The 22,246-nt window shown below is 40.8% G+C and overlaps 1 protein-coding gene across 1 annotated transcript; it reads right to left on the reverse strand.

The window, feature by feature from the left end:
* Positions 1-10,579: 10,579 nt before the first annotated feature.
* Positions 10,580-11,918, reverse strand: LOC133647908 (transmembrane protein 271-like). Its single transcript, XM_062043662.1, has one exon. It carries the CDS (start codon positions 11,468-11,470, stop codon positions 10,694-10,696), a length of 777 nt encoding a protein of 258 aa, XP_061899646.1. The 5' UTR covers positions 11,471-11,918; the 3' UTR covers positions 10,580-10,693.
* Between the last annotated feature and the right edge of the window lie 10,328 nt (positions 11,919-22,246).

Here is a 22,246-nt window from a genome sequence, read left to right on the forward strand (position 1 = left end):
CCTCCACGACGGCCGACGGAGATCCATGTTGATCGTCCTCCTCTTCGACTGCTACGGAGAGCCATTCCACGCACCCCCTTGGGGCTAGCAGCATTGTTGCCCGGGACTTGGACATTTACCTCCGTGCCTGAGGGAGCATGCATCCCGCTCACGCCTTCCTCCTTGTGGTCACAGATGTGGTCATTGTGTGGATGCACACCTTGCCAGCAGCAGGGCGTGGAATATTGCTGCTGCTGCCGGAGCAACTACAGTGCATCCGGAAAGTATTCACAGCACTTCACTTTTTCCACATTTTGCTATGTTACAGCCTTGTTCCAAAATGGAATAAATTCCTTTTTGTCCTGAAAATTCTACACACAATACCCCATAATGACAATGCTGAAAGTTTTTTCTTTTTTTTTTGAAATTTTTGCTAATTTCTTCCATCCATCCATCCATTTTCTACTGCTTGTCCCAAGGGAACCCCACGCAGTCACGGGGAGAACATGCAAACTCCACACAGAAAGACCTTGAGCCTTGGGATCGAACCACAGACCTTCATAATGTGAGGCACATGCACTAACCCCTGTTTCACCGTCTGCCATCTAAGAAATCTCATGTACATAAGTATTCACAGCATTTGCAGTGAAGCTCAAAAGTGAGCTCAGGTGCACCTTTTTTAACTGATCACCACTGAGATGTCCCTACAGCTTAATTGGAGTCCACCTGTGCTAAATTCAGTTGGTTGGAGATGATTTGGAAAGGCACACACCTGTCTATATACGATAGATGGACCAATATGGTTTTTCCAGCGCCCATACCAATTATTAGTGGTCAAGGTGGCCGATAACAATAATATTTATTTGCAGTAAAAGTTATTTGAACATGAAAAGAATACGTCAACAAACAGCTGGACAAGACTTTAATTTGTTTTGTTTTTACATTTTTGTTTAGAAAACGCCGAACAAATGACGGCAAATTGTTTTATGCGCCGTTTATGTCGTTAATTTTGCAAAGTCCATTTTTAGTTAATTTAATTATAAAAAATGTATAGCAGTTTATGGATTGTAAGGTTTCCTTATGAGGAACTCTAAAAATAGTGTGAACATTTTAATAAAAACAATTCTCCTCCGTTTAGCTAATTTGAGACATTTTTCAAGCTAGCAGACTAAATTTCTTACTGGATATTACAGAAAGTATGAACATGTGTGAGCTGCTGCCTGCTCTTATTTACTCTTATAATAAGTCTCCTATTTGTCAAGATATTTACACAAATTTGGGTTTTTTGGCAAAGTTGTCTTTTCTGTCGTCTTCATGTCCATCCTTTTCAATCTTGTTATTTGATTGAATCAGGGAACATAAAACTCACAGCGCTCCTTCAATGAGCCCACCCTTCCTTTTAGGAGTGAGGAGAACCTCCCAGAAGGACAGCCATCTCTGCAACAAACCACCAATCAGGCCTGTATGGTAGAGTGACCAGACAGAGACCATTTCTTAGTAAAAAGGTTTGCCACAATGCACCTGAAAGACTCTCAGATCATGAGAAACAAAATTCTCTGGTCTGATGAGACAAAGATTGAAGTCTTTGGCGTGAATGCCTGACATCATGTTTGGAGGAAACCAGGCACTGCTCATCACCCGGCCAATAGCATCCCTGCAGTGAAGCATGGTGGTGGCAGCATCATGCTGTGGGGATAGTTTTCAACGGCAGGAACTGGGAGACTAGTCAGGATAGAGGGAAAGATGAATGCAGCAATGTAAAGAGACATCCTGGATGGAAACCTGCTCCAGAGCGCTCTTAAACTCAAACTGGGGTGAGGGTTCATCTTTCAGCAGGACAACGACCCTAAGCACACAGCTAAGATATCAAAGGAATGGCTTCGGGACCAGATGGATGTATGGCTTCCGGACAACTCTATAAATGTCCTTGAGTGGTCCAATCAGAGCCCAGACTTAATTACGATGGGGAGATAATTTCAAATGGCTGCGTCCCATCCAACCTGATGGAGCTTGAGAAGTGCTGCAAAGAGGAATGCGTGAAACTGCCCAAAGATAGGTGTGCCAAGCTTGTGGCATCGTATTCAAAAAGACTTGAGGCTGTAATTGCTGCTAAAGGTTCAACAAATTATTGAGTGAAATCTCTCAATACTTATGTGATTTCTTAGTTTTTTATTTTTAATACATGTAAAAAAATAAATTAAAAAAACTTCACATTGTCATTATAGGATATTGTGTGTAGAATTTTGAGGACAAAAACAAACGTATTCCATTATGGAATAAGGCTGTCACGTAACAAAATGTAGAAAAAGTGAATCACTGTAAATACTATCCAGATGCAAGGTAATAGATGATAAAAATGAACTGGAACTCTCATATAATCTCATCTCATTACGTAGGAGAAGTCGTAAGATGGCGGGATATGTTGTGTAAAACACACTGGAAAGTTGGCGCCCTCTAGGCATTTGTGTAAATGTTGCAAAACAGTCCCTTTAAGTTGTTTATAAGTGAGTATACTACATTATTGATTGGCAACTATACCTTGTTTGCATTATTGCAAAACTTTCAAAATGTGCACTTAATTCTTACTGTCTGACTGTCACCAAGTTTTGAGCAAATCAATGACTTGCAGGTCAGTAAATCATTTAAAAAACGTTCCTGTATGACACATATGTCAGAGTCAAGGCCCGCGGGCCATATCCGGCCCGCGAGAAGGTTTTTTACGGCCCTTGGGATGATCTTGATTTATTATTAGAACCGGCCCGCAGACCGCAGATCTTTTACACGCACCAAGCGGATGCCGGTCCAAGGTTCCGAAAGGGGGCGAGCGGCCCGCTGGGACGCGCCTGCCGGCCGAAGGGCTGCAGCCCGGCCGTCAGTCGCGGAGCCCGCCGTGCCACGCGCGCCAAGGGGGCGGGCCGAAACCCGTCCCCGAGGCCCTGAGACTTCTGCTTTGTTTCCCCAAACCGCGCGTCACCGCCGGGCCCGCACCACCGTCGGGCTGCAGCCCGAGCGTCGGTGGCGGAACCCGTCATGTGCCGCGCGCGCCAAGCGGAGCGGGGGGGTCAAGCGGGCCGAAACCCGCAGGCCACCCCCTCACCACGAGGCCCTGAGACTTCTGCGTTTGACCCCTACGCGCGGCCCGTCGGGACGCGCCCGCCGTCAAGCCACGAGGGCCAGCCGTCGGGTCGCGGAGCCCGCCGTGCCACGCGCGCCAAGGGGCGGGCCGAAACCAGCGGGGGGTTTCGGGCACCCAACTCGCCTCCCTCCCACGGAGGGAGGAGGGGGGTTTAATGTGAACATTACTGTGCAATCACATATTTAGAGTTTTTACTCAATTCAAGTTTAAAAGTTAAAGTTTAATATTTGTTTTCACTGCATGTTACTTCTCCTTAAACAAAGTGTTGTTTTTGATTTATAGATTTTTGCACTTTATTTTATTGTATTTCAATTTAATTATATTTTAAAAATATTTCAGTTGAGTGGATGATAGAAAATTGCTATTATTGTTTTTTTCTTTGAAGTAAATTTAGCCCACTTTTGCTAAAATAGAAAATATAGGCTACTGATGGTGCCTTGAATACCGGTTTCTTTCATTTAATGTTCATGTTATGGGGATTTTTATATAAAGGAAATTTGTCTTTTGTGTCTGTTGAAAATTAAAGATTACTGACAGAGCCATAAGAAAATATTGCTTTATTTATCTGATCATATTGGAATATATTTGTTAGGTTTTCAGTAGGTTCAATTAGGTTCACTAGACTATATGCGTCATTTAAAAATTTTTCAATGAACATTCGAACAGTCCGGCCCTCGGCTTGTAGCTAAATTTTTTATTTGGCCCTCCGTCCATTTGACTTTGACACCCCTGCTGTATGAGATTCTAACTACCAAATTGTATTTGTGTCCAAATATTGGGGTGTTTTCTTAAGCAAACTTTATTTATGCAAGCAAATAAAAACCTGTGGTTAATCATGTTTATTTATGTGTGATTAATTTGATTAAAAAAATATCATTTGACAGCCCTAATGTGTGTATGTATACACACACACACAAACACACACACACATATATATATATATATATATATATATATATATATATATATATATATATATATATATATATATATATATATATATATATATATATATATATATATATATATATATATATATATATATATATATATATATATATATATATATATACACTACAACTCAAAAGTTTGGGGTCACCCAAACAATTTTGTGGAATAGCCTTAATTTCTAAGAACAAGAATAGACTGTCGAGTTTCAGATGAAAGTTCTCTTTTTCTGGCCACTTTAAACGTTTAATTGACCCCACAAATGTGATGCTCCAGAAACTCAATCTGCTCAAAGGAAGGTCAGTTTTGTAGCTTCCATAACGAGCTAAACTGTTTCAGATGTGTGAACATGATTGCACAAGGGTTTTCTAATCATCAATTAGCCTTCTGAGCCAATGAGCAAACACATTGTACCATTAGAACACTGGAGTGATAGTTGCTGGAAATGGGCCTCTATACACCTATGTAGATATTGCACCAAAAACCAGACATTTGCAGCTAGAATAGTCATTTACCACATTAGCAATGTATAGAGTGTATTGCTTTAGAGTTAAGACTAGTTTAAAGTTATCTTCATTGAAAAGTACAGTGCTTTTCCTTAAAAAATAAGGACATTTCAATGTGACCCCAAACTTTTGAACGGTAATATATATATATATATATATATATATATATATATATATATATATATATATATATATATATATATATATATATATATATATATATATATATATATATATATATATATATATATATATATATATATATATATATATATATAACACATAGCAAAAAACACTTGTACTTTTGTTTTCAGTGTGGCCTTACTTCTACTGCATAGTGTGTTAATAATATTTATAATGCAGCACATTATTTATGTGTTTTTTTTATGCTGATGGCCAACACAAAACAAGCTGCAGGTCTAATATACAAAAAATAACTTTTTTTAAAGCCTGCCATGCTCTGGATTTACATTGCTGGCCAAACATCTCACCATCCAAAGCATACCACATCATGTTTAAAATGATCATCTTTGAGGAAGAAAACGGGAAAGAATATTCTTGATCAAATCACAACTGCTGAAAAATAGATTTTTGGGAAGAAAATGTAACTTTTTGTGTGGAATTTAAGCTAAATGGGAAATAAAAAATAAAAAAGGATCATCTAAAAAGACTGAGGTCAGAAAAGACGTGGTTTGATGACGACTTGAATCAGCGGAACCCGTTTGGGTCGACATCGACACAAGCGGTTGCCCACTGTGGATGGGTGCACATTATTTTAACTTTTTTCTAAAGGTGACAAAAGAAATAAGTCAGCAGTATAAATGAATTAATAATGTAAACAATACCAGGATAGAAAACAGATGGATGGATAGTAAACAATATCATGTCCACAAAATGAAACTAAGAAGCATTGCTGATTGTTCACTAGTCAACACAGACGTCAGGATATTGGACCATGATTTAAAGAATGTTTGTTTAACACCTTTTGAAATAAACAGACCAACTTTTAATAAAATAATTGTTTTTTTTTTATTTGATGTAAACAAAAGTGGTCTGTTGCTATTTTTATTTAAACGGTGATAAAAACAAATATGTAGAGTAGCATTATTTGCGTCAATGTGAACTTCCTCACGATGTGTCTACATGCTTACTGGTCAGACAACACAATGAAATAAATATCATTTTAAAGAACAGGGGAAATAGATGACTCCTGGTTAGTTCATTAGTACAGTAACACACCAGTTGAAAAAAAGCATTACTACGTCTAGAGCAGGGGTCCGCAACCATACAAAGAGCCATTTGAGCCCATTTTCCACCAAATAAAACCCACGAGAGCCGCAAACTCTGATCCCTAAAATGACGATAACGCCACTTAGTTTCACTACACTTATGTAATAGCATTTATGAACTCCAACACTAGACAGAAAACGACTCAAAGTTTTTTTTTGCTTCGATCAGCTCTCCGCAGCAGTTCCAAAACTGCTCTTTTTCGGTCATCTCCAGTTGAGTATTTATTCGCAAATGCTGTGTCTTCAACGTTTGATGTTTGTTGTTGTTTGCAATTTCCTCCCAACATATTAAGACACACGAACCAACCTCGTCAACAGTGAAGGCAAATTAATCTGTCCATGAACATTAAATGTTGTATTTTCCGGATGTTGTCCGCTAAAAACAATACAATTGCTATTCAACAAAAGATGGCACAAAATATTAAAATGTTTTATTTTTATATTACAATATCACAGAAATCTCTGTAACATTAAAATAAACTTACTAAATAAAATACAATTACTTGAAATTAAATAGCCATTATTTATTGAAATGTGTGTCAAAGTGCCAGCCAAAGGGAGCCAGGACAGAGGCATGAAAGAGCCTCGTGTGGCTCCAGAGATGCAGGTTGCAGACCCCTGGTCTACAGTGATGTTAAAGGCCTACTGAAACCCACTACTACCGACCACGCAGTCTGATAGTTTATATATCAATGATGAAATCTTAACATTATAACACATGCCAATACGGCCGGGTTAACTTATAAATTGACATTTTAAATTTGCCGCTAAACTTCCGGTTCGAAATGCCTCTGAGGATGACGTATGCGCGTGACGTAGACCGGGGAACACGGGTATGCCTTCCACATTGAAGCCAATACGAAAAAGCTCTGTTTTCATTTCATAATTCCACAGTATTCTGGACATCTGTGTTCGTGAATCTGTTGCAATCATGATCATTGCATTATGGAGAAGGAAGCTGAGCAAGCAAAGAAGAAAGTTGTCGGTGCGAAATGGACGTATTTTTCGAACGTAGTCAGCAACAACAGTACACAGCCGGCGCTTCTTTGTTTACATTCCCGAAAGATGCAGTCAAGATGGAAGAACTCGGATAACAGAGACTCTAACCAGGAGGACTTTTGACTTCGATACACAGACGCCTGTAGAGAACTGGGACAACACAGACTCTTACCAGGATTACTTTGATTTGGATGACAAAGACGCAGACGTGCTACTGTGAGTATGCAGCTTTGGCTTCTAAACATTTGATCGCTTGACCGTATGTGCGCAACTTTTTTTTGCGTATGTACGTAACTTTTTTAAAATATATAAGCTTTATGAACCTTGGGTTAGGTGAACGGTCTTTTGGGCTGAGTGATTGTGTGTGTTGATCAGGTGTTTGAATTGTTTTGGCGTGTTCTATGGAGCTAGGAGCTAGCATAGGAGCTAGGAGCTAGCATAACAAACACGCAGGTGTTTTTATGCAGGATTAATTTGTGGCATATTAAATATAAGCCTGGTTGTGTTGTGGCTAATAGAGTAAATATATGTCTTGTGTTTATTTACTGTTTTAGTCATTCCCAGCTGAATATCAGGTACCGTGAGTATGCAGCCTTGGCTGCTAAACATTTGATAGCTTGACCGTATGTGCGCGTCACGTACGTAACTTTTTAAAAATATATAAGCTTTATGAACCTTGGGTTAGGTGAACGGTCTTTTGGGCTGAGTAATTGTGTGTGTTGATCAGGTGTTTGAATTGTATTGGCGTGTTCTATGGAGCTAGGAGCTAGCAGAGGAGCTAGGAGCTAGCGTAACAAACACGCAGGTGTTTTTATGCAGGATTAATTTGTGGTATATTAAATATAAGCCTGGTTGTGTTGTGGCTAATAGAGTATATATATGTCTTGTGTTTATTTACTGTTGTAGTCATTCCCAGCTGAATATCAGGTCACCCCCGGCTCTCACAGCATCTTCCCTATCTGAATAGCTTCAACTCCCCACTAGTCCTTCACTTGCACTTTACTCATCCACAAATCTTTCATCCTCGCTCAAATTAATGGGGAAATTGTCGCTTTCTCGGTCCGAATCTCTCTCACTTCATGCGGCCATCATTGTAAACAATAGGGAACTTTGCGTATATGTTCAACTGACTACGTCACGCTACTTCCGGTAGGGGCAAGCCTTTTTTTTATCAGATACCAAAAGTTGCAATCTTTATCGTCGTTGTTCTATACTAAATCCTTTCACCAAAAATATGGCAATATCGCGAAATGATCAAGTATGACACATAGAATAGATCTGCTATCCCCGTTTAAATAAAAAAAATCATTTCAGTAGGCCTTTAAGTTTATTTGTCTATGAGAATGAGAGTAGAATGTAGAAAACTGGTTTGAGAAGAATGTTTTTGTTTATTCGTAAGACTACTGTACTTTTCAGTTTCGTAAATATTGGCTATTATGTGTGAAGTCTTATAGGTTAAATTCAGTTAAGTTAATGTTGTGATGGCTCCTGAGAGATTGCCGCCTTATTGTGGTTAAGAACTACCAGCAGGATCTTAGTCTTCACGTGGGACACTCAAGTAGTACAGGTGTGAAGGTAGAGGCCTGACAAAGTGCATCCTCTTCTCCAGGTTGAAGTTGGACACATACTGTAGGTCCTTTACTAAAGGTTTGTGTGTACTAAAACATGTGCAAACTTGACAGCACACAAAGCTGATCTACTAAACGTGTGCAAAGTGGATTGTTTTTATTGAGTGAGCAGAATAAGGCAGGGGGTGGGGTGGGGGTTTTTGGGTCAATGTAATTCATCAACACTCATCACAGCACTATTTAGCGTTTCCTTTAGTAACTGTGCAAACTGACAGTTCCACAAACGGCTGCAGGGTCAGTGTTGTGCTGCACAGACACACAATGGACAAACGACAATCCTCTGTCCTACGTGTATGTTTCAACATATTTGGATAGTCAGAAATTTAAAATATTACACATATATAATCTTATAGCTACTTGAGGTTTAAGGGCTGATTAAAATAAATTCAATTGATGCATTTTGGCGTCCTTTAGTATTTTTTTTACTGATGTTTGTTTTTTCATCCATCCATTTTCTACCGCTTGTCCCTATCGAGGTCACGGGGGGTGCCCGCTGCACTCAGGCGGAAGGCAGGGTACACCCTGGACAAGTCACCACCTCATCGCAGGGTCAACACAGATAAACAGACAACATTCACAGTCACATTCACACACTAGGGACCATTTAGTGTTGCCAATCAACCAACAGGTGCATGTCTTTGGAGGTGGGAGGACGCCGGAGTACCCGGAGTGAACCCACACAGAACATGCAAACTCTACACAGAAAGACTGCAAGCCTGGGGATTGAACCCAGGACCTTTGTATTGTGAGACACATGCACTAACCCCTGTTCTATTGTGCGGATTTTATGTGGGGTTTTTCCCACATAAAATATATATCATTAAAATACTTCTTATATGAAAAAAACATAGCATTTTTGCGTATTGAGCGGAGTTAGTGCAGCCTCTCTCCAAAGCACCGTCAGCGGTAAAAAAAAAATTAAAAAATTTTTTGTCAATGTAGATCAGGGGTCCCCAAACGTTTTGATCCGGGGGCCGCATTGGGGTAAAACATTTTGGCCGGGGGCCACGCTGTATATATATATATATATATATCCATTTATCAATTTTCTACTGCTTGTCTCTTTCGGAGTCGCGGGGGGTGCTGTAGCCTATCTCAGCTGCATTCGGGCGGTAGGCGGGGTATATATATATATATATATATATATATATATATATATATATATATATATATATATATATATATATATATATATATATATATGTATATGTATATGTATATATATATATATATATATATATATATATATATATATATATATATATATATATATATATTCCTCGCGCACTAATTGACTGAAAGAGCATGCACGCTCGCGATGGGAAAATGCATTTTTAGACAATATGATTGGCTTGAGCTGCTAGGAGACACTGAGAGTAACAAGCGGTAGAAAATGGATTAAAAAGGACAGATTTAAAAAAAAACTAAATAAATACTAACAAAAAATCATTTTTTAAATTTTTTTTTCTTAACTTGGGACTTCCCGCGGGCCACATTTTGGACGCTGGCGGGCCGTATCTGGCCCGTGGGCCGTAGTAGTTACTACTTCTAAAATTCCCATAAAAAGTGCACAGTAAATGTCTCCTGCATGTTTGAAAACATAGCAAAACGACACAGGTAGAATTCGGTCTGCACCACTTTTCAATTGTACATACAGTCTTAGTAAATCATCATTTAGATAAGTCGGTCTGCACCACTTTTCAATTGTACACACAGTCTTAGTAGATCACACGCAACACACTATTTGATAGCTTGCACACCCTGCATGGTATTTGGATCTTAGTAAATCAGGCCTACCCTGTAGCTAACTACCAAATTCCATGAAGAAGGTAATGTTACTACTGTGTTAGCACAGGAGAATGATGCACACATGATGCCCCCTTCACATTTATGACTGCCTAGAACTGGCACTGTTTCACAATAACTTGCTGTAAATGTTACTGTGAAAGTAAATAATCAGCCCATAGTTTGCTGGGAATTTACAATAAAAATGTTCCTAGCTTAGTATAACATGGTTATTAAATGTGTTTTTTTCACAGTTCAAAAATGAGATGTATTTAGTTGTAATGAATGGGCGTGAGATGAGGTTAAATATACTTTTTATTGACAAGTATAAATGCGAAGAGTACATATTCCAACACACACTTATGAATATATACTGCATTATTAATATGTCATTATGTGTTCATCATAAGCACCTGTGCTCCACTATGTGTCGCGCGCCTCAGCGGGGAAGATGTCCTCGTAGGCCGGCGGCAGGTCGCTGGGCAGCGGGTAAGAGAAGGGGAAGCAGCGGTCGAGGTCCGGGTCTGCGGGCGAGTAACCCGGCAGCTCGATGGACGGGTGCCCGCCGCGCCGCACCTCCGCGCCGGTCTCGTCCAAGACGTTAAAAAGCGCCAAATTTATGTAAGAAACCGGCTGGAAGTCCGCCGAGGAGACGTCCCGCTCCTCGCCGAAGATGATGGGCCCGGAAGTGTGCCTGTGACCCGGCCTGCTGGCCTTGTAGCGCTGGAGGAGCAGCAGGTGGAGGAGCCCCAGCAGACACTCCAGCGTGCTGAGCACGGCGGACAGGAGCAGGCTGCGCTGGTAGTCCCTCAGCCGCGCACAGGCCGGGCTCGGCGGCCCCGGCTGGAGACAGTAGTGCGAGTATTTCCTGTCCGCCAGAGAAGCGGCGTCTCCGTCCACCACCGCGCCGGAGAAGGCGGTGAGGACCCCCAGCAGGAAGACCAGCACGCCCAGGAGCACCAAGTTCCCGCCGCGCGGCTTCCCGCTGCAGCAGAGCAGCGCGACGCTCAGCAGGACCTGGCCGGAGCCCAGCAGCATCCCGGAGTAGAAAGCCCCCGCCGCGGCGCCCAGGTGGAAATGTTCTTTGACGGAGGAGCCCAAAGAAAGGCATCTGAAGCCGACAAGAAGTTCGCTGAGCGCACACACCAGGACGAGGCTGCTGGACAGGACGACGCACAGTCCTTGGCCGCTCACCTTCATTATAGTCCGCCTTCCTCATCCTCCGTCCGCCCGCAGACTCTCCTCACCGGCGGACATCACCGGCCGCTTCACGGGCGGCCGTCCACGCCGCTCTGGCGTCTGGCCGCGTTACCGGGAACCTTTAAATAATTCATGGCGGGGAGGTAGATCCTCTTTTCTGCTTCTCATTGATACACTTACCGGCTCATCGATAATCCGTTCACAAGCATCGATCACTTCTTACTTATCACCTTTTCACAGCGCCGCAACTTCGGCATGTGTGCGTGCGTGCGTGCGTGCGTGGGGGGAGGATGAAGCCCCTGTGGAGCAATAACTGGAGAAGAGTCATGTATGGTGGCCTGCAGGGAATGCAAAACTCTTTCATTCCATGAAAACAAACCAAATTGTCAAAAGACAAATTAAAAACCTACAATTATTTTTTTTATTTTTGTTTACAAAAGATAAACTTAGAATGACACAAACTAAATGTATAAAAGAGACACATCCTCATATATAACATGCAAACTCAAGCCTTAATGTACTCATTGGTACTTTAAAAATCCACGATACACGCAGACGCAGTAAAAGTGAACTGCAAAGTTAAGTTTTTGGTCCATTTTTTTTTTTTACTTTTTACAATACAAATGTAAAAAGTTGTATCTCCTCCTTTCAGGGACTTTACAGATGATATTGCAATGACTTGTTTTTTCCCCCAAAAAAGTTATTGTATTTTTAAGGTGCAAAATGTTTAAGTGAAAATGCCAACAACAACAACAGTGCTGTTTTTTTATTACTACTTTTTAATAAATAAATGATAAATGGGTTATACTTGTATAGCGCTTTTCTACCTTCAATGTATAAGAAAAGATATGCAACAAATGCATTAAAGTGCACGAACTCAGAGGAAACACTGCTTCTAAATTTTCACTCATAATATGACTGAAAATATCAGCTTTACGTCAACAAAATATGTTGTTTTTGTGTCGGCAGAGTTTTGAGGAAAAAATGTACTGCATTATTCCAATTCGATTCAAAATGATTATTGCAATGTATTATATTTTGGAATATATTTTTATATGAATTATAATACAGCCTTTCAAACAGGTTGCAAAGGCTCCTCTTTACTGCTTATGTATAACACCTTGCAAGTAAGCAACATGATGGCCTAAAAAACATTACAAGTCGATTCAGAATTGAATTAATTGTTAATTGATTTTTTCCTGCACTACAAATAAAAATGATTTATTAATAAAAAAAATAATATAGCTTTGTTTATCTTGCTTTGCCAGCAACATGCAGCGACAAGCAGAGCAATTCAGTGCTTCTCCGCAAGAGAGCAGAAGATGCATCATTTTCTGTGATGGAATGTTGACTGTCATCAAACTCCTGTTTTTATGTTCTATGAAACACATGTTGTAGTGTATGTTTGATTAACTGCCAGGCATAAAAAAACAACAGGGGTTTTATATTGTGAAATAATGCACACGCCTGTATAGAAACAGATGCATTTTTTCTTCCATAATTATGTGCTTGTTTGTCAGGGTGAGTAGGAGTGCAGTACAGTAGAAAAGGATCCATGGTGATGAAACTCACTGCCAATACGAGACTAAATCTTTCCTTCTAAAGGGGTCTTAATAAAAGCATAGTACGGATTATACCTCATTCTTGTGTTATTATGTAATAAAATGTGTTCTAGTCCAGATCAATGTAGATGGACTTGTGATGAGTCATCACATTGATGCTCTAAAGAGATGATGATTATGATGATGATGATGATGCAGTCTCAAATCGAATGTGTTTATTTCATTATCTAGGCCAAGAGGTAAGACAACATCCAGCATTGATTACTTGGGAAGGCAGGTACATACAGACAATGTTAAAAGGCTGAAAAGTGAATATGTGAAGTACTGTTGCATAGTGTTACATCTTTTATGTTCATTCAATCTGACCTGAAAGTCTAGCAAATCTTTAAAGCTGCTGCATGTCCCATTTTTGTAACAAAAACACTAACATTTGTTACCAATAGTGGTGTAAAGAAAACAGATTGTACACAAAATGTTTCTAATTCCCACAAGAATGAATGAAACTGCATGAAAAGGGTCGTACATTGACGTTTGGGTCATATAGGTTGAATGGTGTTCAAAACTGCCACTCACGGCTGTCTGGTACACGCGTACATGATGTGGTACATGATGTCGCACATATCATACATGATGTCGTACACGTCCTACATGATGTCGTACACGTCCTACATGATGTCGTACATTTCACACATTATGTCGTACATATCACACATGTCGTACATGTCGCACATGATGTACAAAACCCAAAACCAATGAAGTTGGTATGTTGTGTAAATGGTAAATAAAAACAGAATACAATGATTTGCAAATCTTTTTCAACCTATATTCAATTGAATAGACTACAAATACATTATACTTAACATTCAAACTGCTAAACTTTGTTATTTTTTGCAAATATTAGCTAATTTGGAATTTGATGCATGCAACATGTTTCAAAAAAGCTGGCACAAGTGGCAAAAAAGATTGAGAAAGTTGAAGGATGCTCATCAAACACTTATTTGGAACAACCATCAGGTGAACAGGCTAATTGGGAACAGGTGGGTGCCATGATTGGGTATAAAAGCAGATTCCATGAAATGCTCAGTCATTCACAAACAAGGATGGGGCGAGGGTAACCACTTTGTGAAGAAATGCGTGAGCAAATTGTCAAACAGTTTAAGAACAACATTTCTCAACGAGCTATTGCAAGGAATTTAGGGATTTCACCATCTATGGTCCATAATGTCATCAAAAGGTTCAGAAAATCTGGAAAAATCACTGCACATAAGAGGCAAGTCCGAAAACCAACATTGAATGCCCATGACCTTCCTTGGATCCCTCAGGCGGTACTGCATCAAAAACCGACATTTGTGTGTAAAGGATATCACCACATGAGCTCAGGAACACTTCAGAAAACCACTGTCAGTAAACACAGTTGGTCGCTACATCTGTAAGTGCAAGTTAAAACTCTACTATGCAAAGCGAAAGCCATTTATCAACAACACCCAAAACACTGCCGGCTTCGCTTCGCTTCGCTTCGCTTCGCTCATCTAAGATGGACTGATGCAAAGTGGAAAAGTGTTCTGTGTTCTGATTAGTCGACATTTCAAATTGTTTTTGGAAACTGTGGACGTTGTGTCCTCGGAACCAAAGAGGAAAATAACCTTCCAGATTGTTTTTTTTAATTTATTTTTTTAAATTATTTTAAACAACATTAAAAAGAAGACACAAAATACACTTACCATTAGTGCATCAACCCAAGAAAACCCTCCCCCATTCACACTCATCCACACTCATTTACACAAAAGGGGCTGTCTCTTTCTGTTATTAAAAAAAAACAACAACAACTTCTGGTTCCTACAATATAGAATAATACAGTCTGCAAGGGATACAGTCTTTAGAGCACACATAATAATAATAATAATACCTGGGATTTATATAGCGCTTTTCTAAATACCCAAAGTCGCTTTACACGTGTGGGGGGGGGGGGGATTAAAACAACTTTATTAGGAAAAGAAACTAAGAAAAGAAAAAAAAAAGAAAAAAAATAATAATAAAGAAACACCAAGGGCAGGGTCAGTTTGGAAAGGCTAATGTGAAGAGGTGAGTTTTTAGGGTGGTTTTGAAGGTAGGGAGGGAGGGGGCTTCTCTGATGTGCCTGGGGAGAGCGTTCCAGAGAGAGGGGGCAGCCACGGAGAAGGCCCTGTCGCCCCAGGTTCGGCGCCTGGTCTTGGGGACCTCCAGGAGGCCAGCATCACTAGACCTGAGGGAACGGGACGGAACGTGTGGCTGGAGGAGGTCAGAGAGGTAGGGTGGAGCCAGGTTATGGAGTGCCTTGTAGGTGGTGAGGAGTATTTTAAAGGGGATTCTGTATTTGACAGGCAACCAGTGGAGGTCATGAAGGACAGGTGTGATGTGCTCTCTGGAGCGGGTTCCGGTGAGCAGGCGGGCAGCGGAGTTCTGGACATATTGCAGTTTATTGAGGGTTTTGGAAGTGATGCCATAGAGGATGCTGTTGCAATAGTCTAGCCGGGATGAGATGAAGGCGTGGATGAGGGTTTCGGCAGCAGAGGGTGTGAGGGAGGGCCGGAGACGGGCAATGTTTCTGAGGTGGAAGAATGCAGTTTTGGTGATGTGGTTTACATGGGGGAGGAATGAGAGGGTAGGGTCGAAGATTACACCTAGATTGCGGATGTGGGTGGAGGTAGTGACAAGGGAGCCGTCGATGTTTAATGAAAAGTCCTGAGTGGAGCGAGTGAGGGAGTCGGGGCCAATTATAATTATTTCAGATTTGTTGCAGTTGAGTTTTAGAAAGTTTTTTTGCATCCAGGTTTTTATGTCTGTGAGGCAGGTGGTAAGGGTGGAGTGGGTGGCTGGGGTGATGGTCGTGGTGGAAAGGTATAGTTGTGTGTCGTCGGCATAGCAGTGAAATTGAAGGCCGTGGTGGCGGAGGATCTGACCGAGGGGCAGGAGGTAGATGGTGAAGAGTAGGGGGCCAAGTACTGAGCCTTGGGGGACGCCGTGGGTGACTGGGGCAGTGGAGGAGGTGCAGTTGTTGATTGAGATGAATTGCTGACGGTCAGAGAGGTAGGATTTCATCCAGGAGAGGGCAGTGCCGGATAAACCAAGGGAGGAGTGGAGGCGTGATAGGAGGATGGAGTGGTTGATGGTGTCGAAGGCAGCACTGAGGTCGAGGAGAATGAGGATGGAGAGGGAACCAGAGTCGGCGGAGAGGAGGATGTCGTTGGTGACCTTGAGGAGGGCAGTTTCTGTGCTGTGGAGTGAGCGGAAGCCGGATTGGAACGTTTCGTATAGGTTATTGTGGAGAAGGTGGGATTTGATTTGGGAGGCAACTGCACGTTCGAGAATTTTAGAGAGGAAGGGGAGGTTGGAGATGGGCCTGTAGTTGTTGGGGAAGTTGGGGTCGAGACCGGATTTCTTGAGGATGGGGGTGATGGCAGCCAGCTTGAGGGCAGGAGGGACAGAGCCAGTGGATAGGGAGGAGTTAATTATAGTGGTGATGAGAGGTGAGAGTGAGGGAAGGCAGGCTATAACTAAAGTGGATGGGATTGGGTCGAGGATGCAGGTGGAGGCTTTCATACCAGAAGTTATGGAGGATAGGTCAGTTGTGGTGATTTCGGAGAAGAAGTTGAGTGGGTGGTTGGAGAGTAAAGGGGGGGCATGATCGGGGGTAGGGGAGGAGGTGGGAGAGGAAGCGGCCAGTTCAGAGTGGATGGTGTTGATTTTTGATTGAAAAAATGATAAAAATTCTTCACATTTGCTGGTGGTGAATGAGGTGGTGGTGGTGTCCATGGGTTTGAGGAGTTGGGTTACGGTAGAGAAGAGTATCTTGGGGTTGTTGCTGCCGGATTGTATAACGGAGGAGTAGTGGGAAGTGCGTGCATTGTTGAGGGCATCTCTGTATTCCTGTTGGTGTAGTGTGTAGATGTCCAGGTGAACAGTGAGACCGGTTTTCTTTGAGAGCCGTTCAAGCTGCCGGCCCTTGGCTTTAAGGTGACGGAGGTGGTCAGTGTACCAGGGGGCAGTGTGGGTGTAGGAGACAGTTTTGGTTTTTATGGGGGCGAGTTGATTGAGACAGGAGGAGAGTGCGCTGTTGTATCTGTTAACCAGTTCAGTGGGGGAGGCGCTCAAAGTGAGGGTATGATCGGAGGTGGTGTCAATCAGTAGGGCGGAAAGAGAGGGGGGGTGGATTGATTTCATGTTCCGGTATGATATGGAGCGTTGCTGCTTGATAAGGGGGGTGGGGATGTCTATGTCCAGGGTGAGGGCCAGGTGGTCTGAGAGGATGTCTGTGAGGTTGAAGCTGGTGAGATTGCTGATGGAGAGTCCAGTGGTGCAAATTAAGTCCAGGGTGTGTCCTTTTTTGTGGGTGGGGAAGTCAACGTGTTGAGTGATATTAAATGAGTCGAGAATGTCCAGAAATTCAGTGGCAGTTTTACAGGTGGTGGAATCGACATGAATGTTGAAATCACCCAGTAGGATGACTGAAGGTGAAATGGCACAGAGTTGGGTGAGAAATTCAGAAAGATCGGAAAGGAATGCAGGGTTGGGTTTGGGGGGGCGGTAGATGATTGCAGTGACCAGGGGTTTGGGGCCAGCCAGCTTGAATGACTGGTGCTCAAAGGAGGAGGGGGTTGTGATGGTTACAACAGTGGGTTTCAAGTGTTGGCGGTATATTGTAGCTATACCGCCAGCACGACCGTCACGTGGTTTATCCATGTAGGTGTATCCTGGGGGTGTAGCTCTGTTGAGGTGAATGTATTCCAGTGGTTTTTGCCAGGTTTCGGTTATGCTGAAAAAGTCTATGTTGTTGTCAGTTATGAATTCACTGAGTATTGGTCCTTTTTTATTGAGTGAGCGGGTATTGAGCAGAGCAAATTTAAGGGATGGGTGAAGTTGGATGGGTGGGGGTGCTTTGGTTAACGGTTGCAGGTAGGCAGAGCGCACGTGTGGTTTGTTATTGTGATGACGTGTGACGTCACTGGGGGTGGGTCGGTTGCGTGACCAGAGTGATGGGATGCAGTGTTGTTCAGTCCGGGAGTAAATAAACTTTCTGCGGGAGCTTCTATGGATGTATCTGGGTCGGGGAAACAGTCCGTGTGTTTTGATGGCTGCTGTGATGTCTGGAGGTGTGGTGACGTGGTTGCTGAGTTTGAGGAGTTGCAGAGCGGAGTATTTGAGTCGCATGCTGGCAGTGGTGGATGTTAGCCTGGGATCGTTGGCCGACAGCCGCACACTTGTTGGCCAGAGATGGAGAGACAGGCACAACGCGACGATCCACAGCATGACAGAGGAGAGGAGAGAGGAGTTGGTGGAAGGACCCGCGCCGGCTGCGTGTTGTTGCTGCTAGGGCAGGGTAGCTGGAGGCTGGCTAGCTGTTAGCCACCAGCTGCGGAGCGGTGGCTAGTTAGCAGAGAGCTAACCAGACAGTCGGCGGGTAGCCAGGAGGGCTATCCGCGGTGCAATCCGGGAAACAGCTCGTAGTGGCAGGTTGTTGCTGGGCGATGCCAGGAGAATCAGTGGAGCCAGCGGGTGAGTGAAACAACTGTCATCTGTCACAAAATAATCCAAGCTGATGCCAGGTGACGAAGTGGGTAAAAGTTGATAAGTAGAAAACTACACACTTAAAAGTTAAACACACTTAGTATATAAAACAAAACAAAACAAACAAACAAAAAAAAGATACTAAGTCGCATAAAAACTAAAACTAAGGCTAAGGAAGGAGAAGCGGCGAACAAGCGAGACGCCAGCGTCCTCTCCCGCCAGGGGTGTCCAACCTTTACATGATTGTGTGTGGTGCTGGTCCACTAACATTTTCACTCATTACTATTTTTTATGTAATTGTTTTTAAATTGCTTTACTTTCAAACAAAACAAACAAAGGACCTTAACTTCACCAGACCAGGTTGTCAATGAAGTCAGATTGTTCAAAAGGGTTCTTAAAACCAGGTCCAGTTCAGATTACATCCAGATCGGGCTCAGCAACACACACCTTCACCCATGTACACCAAAAACCAGGTAACACAACAGGTTGCATACAATCCACAAACAAAAATACATTTTCAAATTAAGCACCCATGTACAGTCCAGATCACATCCAAATCGAACTCAGCAACACATACCTTCATTTATGTACACTTAAAATAGGGAATACAACAACAGATTGCATATCATATATAAACAAAATTACATTTTCAAAATAAGCCTTTGAGCACTTCCCATCTTTTTTTATGTTTTTTGGCATCATTATCGTTTTCAACCATATAATTTTCTAAAGTTAAAAAATACTGAATAAATGTTTTAAAGAAAGAAATACTAAGTGAATATCTGTTTTTTGCCTTAAAAATAAACCTTTTACCGAGTACTATAATTAAATTGAGTAAATCATGATTGTCAATGAACTCTCCTAAAATAACAGAAACCACATCAAGCTTCATAAACAAACCAATCTTTAAACACATTTTTTCAACTTCCACCCAAAATGAAGACACAATATGACAATACCAAAACAAATGTAGGGTGGATTCAGGCTCCTGACAACAAAATCGGCAATCATCTGACTCTGTCATATTCCATATTTTTAACATTTTTCCCGTGGGTAGGAAGTTATAAATAATTTTAATTTGAAAATAACGATTTTGCACATCGATAGTGGTTTTGTAGATTAATTTGGATATTGCATCCCACGGCAACGGGCAGTCAAAAAAGTCCTCCCATTTTCCATATGTGTTGTATGGGGCAGCCTTCAAAGATTTCTTTTTTAAATAAAACTTATATATTTTTCTATTTATTTTAGTTCCTTTTTGCCAACTAGAATTTCTTATTAAGGGTTTACAAACTAATAATTTAGTAGTTCCATAATTAATTTGTTTCCATCTTTTCCCAATGACTCCAGTTAGTTGATTAAATGAAAAGCTTGAACAAGCATCACCATACATATTTGTAAATTCATCATATTTCATAATTTTTCCATTCTCATTGATAATATCATTGACAAAAATGATTCCTCTTTCAAACATATTTTTCCAAAAGAAAGGCTTTCCATCTATTACAATATTAGAGTTCATCCATATTATTTGCTGCAAAATATCATCTCTTTTTTCTGGTACATAAAATTGAAAACACCACCATGAGTGGATTGTTTCCTTTATGAACCCCGCCATGTTTCCCAGCAGACTCTTTACATAAGGAAAATGGGAGGGGATCACTTGTAAAAAAGGATACAATTTCTTTTGATACAATACATGTTTTTTTGTCCAACAGGACACTTGTGTACCACTCAGTGTTTAAATACATCTTTGGAACAATTGATGCTTTTAAAGACAGACACACAGCTTCAAGGTTGAGAAGTTTCAGGCCCCTATATTCATATTCATTGTACAAAACCTTTCTTTTAATCCTTTCTGGTTTGCCGTCCCAGACAAAATCGAAGACCCTCCGCTCATAAATCTTAAAAAGGTTTTGCGATGGAGCTGGTAATGACAAAAACAAATAAATAAATTGAGGAATAATTAACGAGTTGACAATAGATATTTTACCATACAAGGTTAAGGATTTCCCTTTCCATAATTGCATAATTTTATCCAGCTTTCTTAGTCGATTATCATAATTTACTGAGCCTAGATCTTCCAGGTTCTCTGGGACAACAACACCAAGTATGTTAACTGGTCCATCTGTCCACAAAACAGGCACTTCGCATTCCATTCGAAAGGACGTTCCCTTTAGATTTTCGATCCTTAATATTTTACATTTATCATAATTTAGCTTAAGCCCAGATTGCTGTGAAAATATGTCCAAAAGATCAAGAAGGTTTTGCAGACAATGAGGATTGGGGCTTATAAAGAAGCTTGTATCGTCTGCATACATTGTTATTTTACTTTCAATATTATTATTACTGACCCCTTCAATATTTTTATTCAATCTAACTTTAATTGCCAATATTTCCATAGCAATAATAAATACGTATGGAGACAAAGGGCACCCTTGTTTTAGACCTCTTAATAGAGGTATTGTCCCAGAGATGTATCCATTATTGATAATTCTACAATTAGTTTTATTATATAGCGTCTTGATCCAGTGTAATAAGGAGTTGCCAAAATTGAAAAAAACTAAGCTTTTACAAATAAAATCCAAGCTAATTTTGTCAAAAGCCTTCTCCAGGTCGGCTACAAAAATGTATCCTCTTTTATTTTCCATATTATAATTTTCTATAATTTCTAATAACTGTCTAATATTGTTTCCTATGTTTCTTCCTTGTAGGAAGCCTGATTGATCTTGGTGAATGATATTTGACAAAACAGACTTAAGTCGTGTAGCCAAACATTTTGCCAGGATCTTAGCATCATAACACTGAAGTGTTATTGGTCTCCAATTTTTTAGATGAACTGGGTCTTTATACTGACCATTTATTTCCTGTTTCAATAATAAGGAAATAAGACCTTCTGTTTGAGTGTTGGACAAAAAACCTGTTTTATATGAGTCATTAAAACTGGAAAGTAATGGTTTCTTAAGATCTTCATAAAATACTTGATAAACCTCAATAGGTATTCCATCTAATCCTGGGGTTTTCCCTGGATGAAAAGATTTAACAGCTTTCACAAGTTCTTCCTCTGTAATGAGGCCTTCACATGAATGGCTTTCTTCCGAATTCAATTTTCTTTCATAATTTTCTGGGAAAAAAATTGTAGTTTCAGGAGGGATTACTGGATTAGAAAAAATGTTTTTAAAGTAATTTTCCATTTCTTTCAACAATGTGGTGTGTGTATCCAATACCTTTCCATTTGTTTTAATAAGCTTGGAAATGTTCTTTTTAGAACGATTTTTTGTTTGGATATTTAAAAATAATTTTGAACACTTCTCACCTTTTTTCATCCAGATTGCTCTGTTGCAGTCATAACTTTTCAATAATTGTTTTTCAACTAAATCTGCTAACTCCTCTTGTTTGGCTGTAAAGGTATACAGATGCTCACTAGTTAGATTATCATTACTGTCAATGTTTTTTTGTAAATCCTCAATTTCTTTCTTTAATTCCTGTTCTGCCGCTTTAATTTTTTTTTCTTCCATGAAGAGTATGCAATGGCATATCCCCTAAAACAACATTTGAAGGCTTCCCAGACTATTTGGGGATTTGAAGATCCTACATTATTTTTAAAAAAGTCAGTAATAAATTGCTTTGTTTTTTCAATAAATTCATCATCCTGTAGAAGCATTTGATT

Source organism: Entelurus aequoreus, linkage group LG04, assembly GCF_033978785.1.
Source record: "Entelurus aequoreus isolate RoL-2023_Sb linkage group LG04, RoL_Eaeq_v1.1, whole genome shotgun sequence".
In the NCBI taxonomy this organism is placed as follows: domain Eukaryota; kingdom Metazoa; phylum Chordata; class Actinopteri; order Syngnathiformes; family Syngnathidae; genus Entelurus; species Entelurus aequoreus.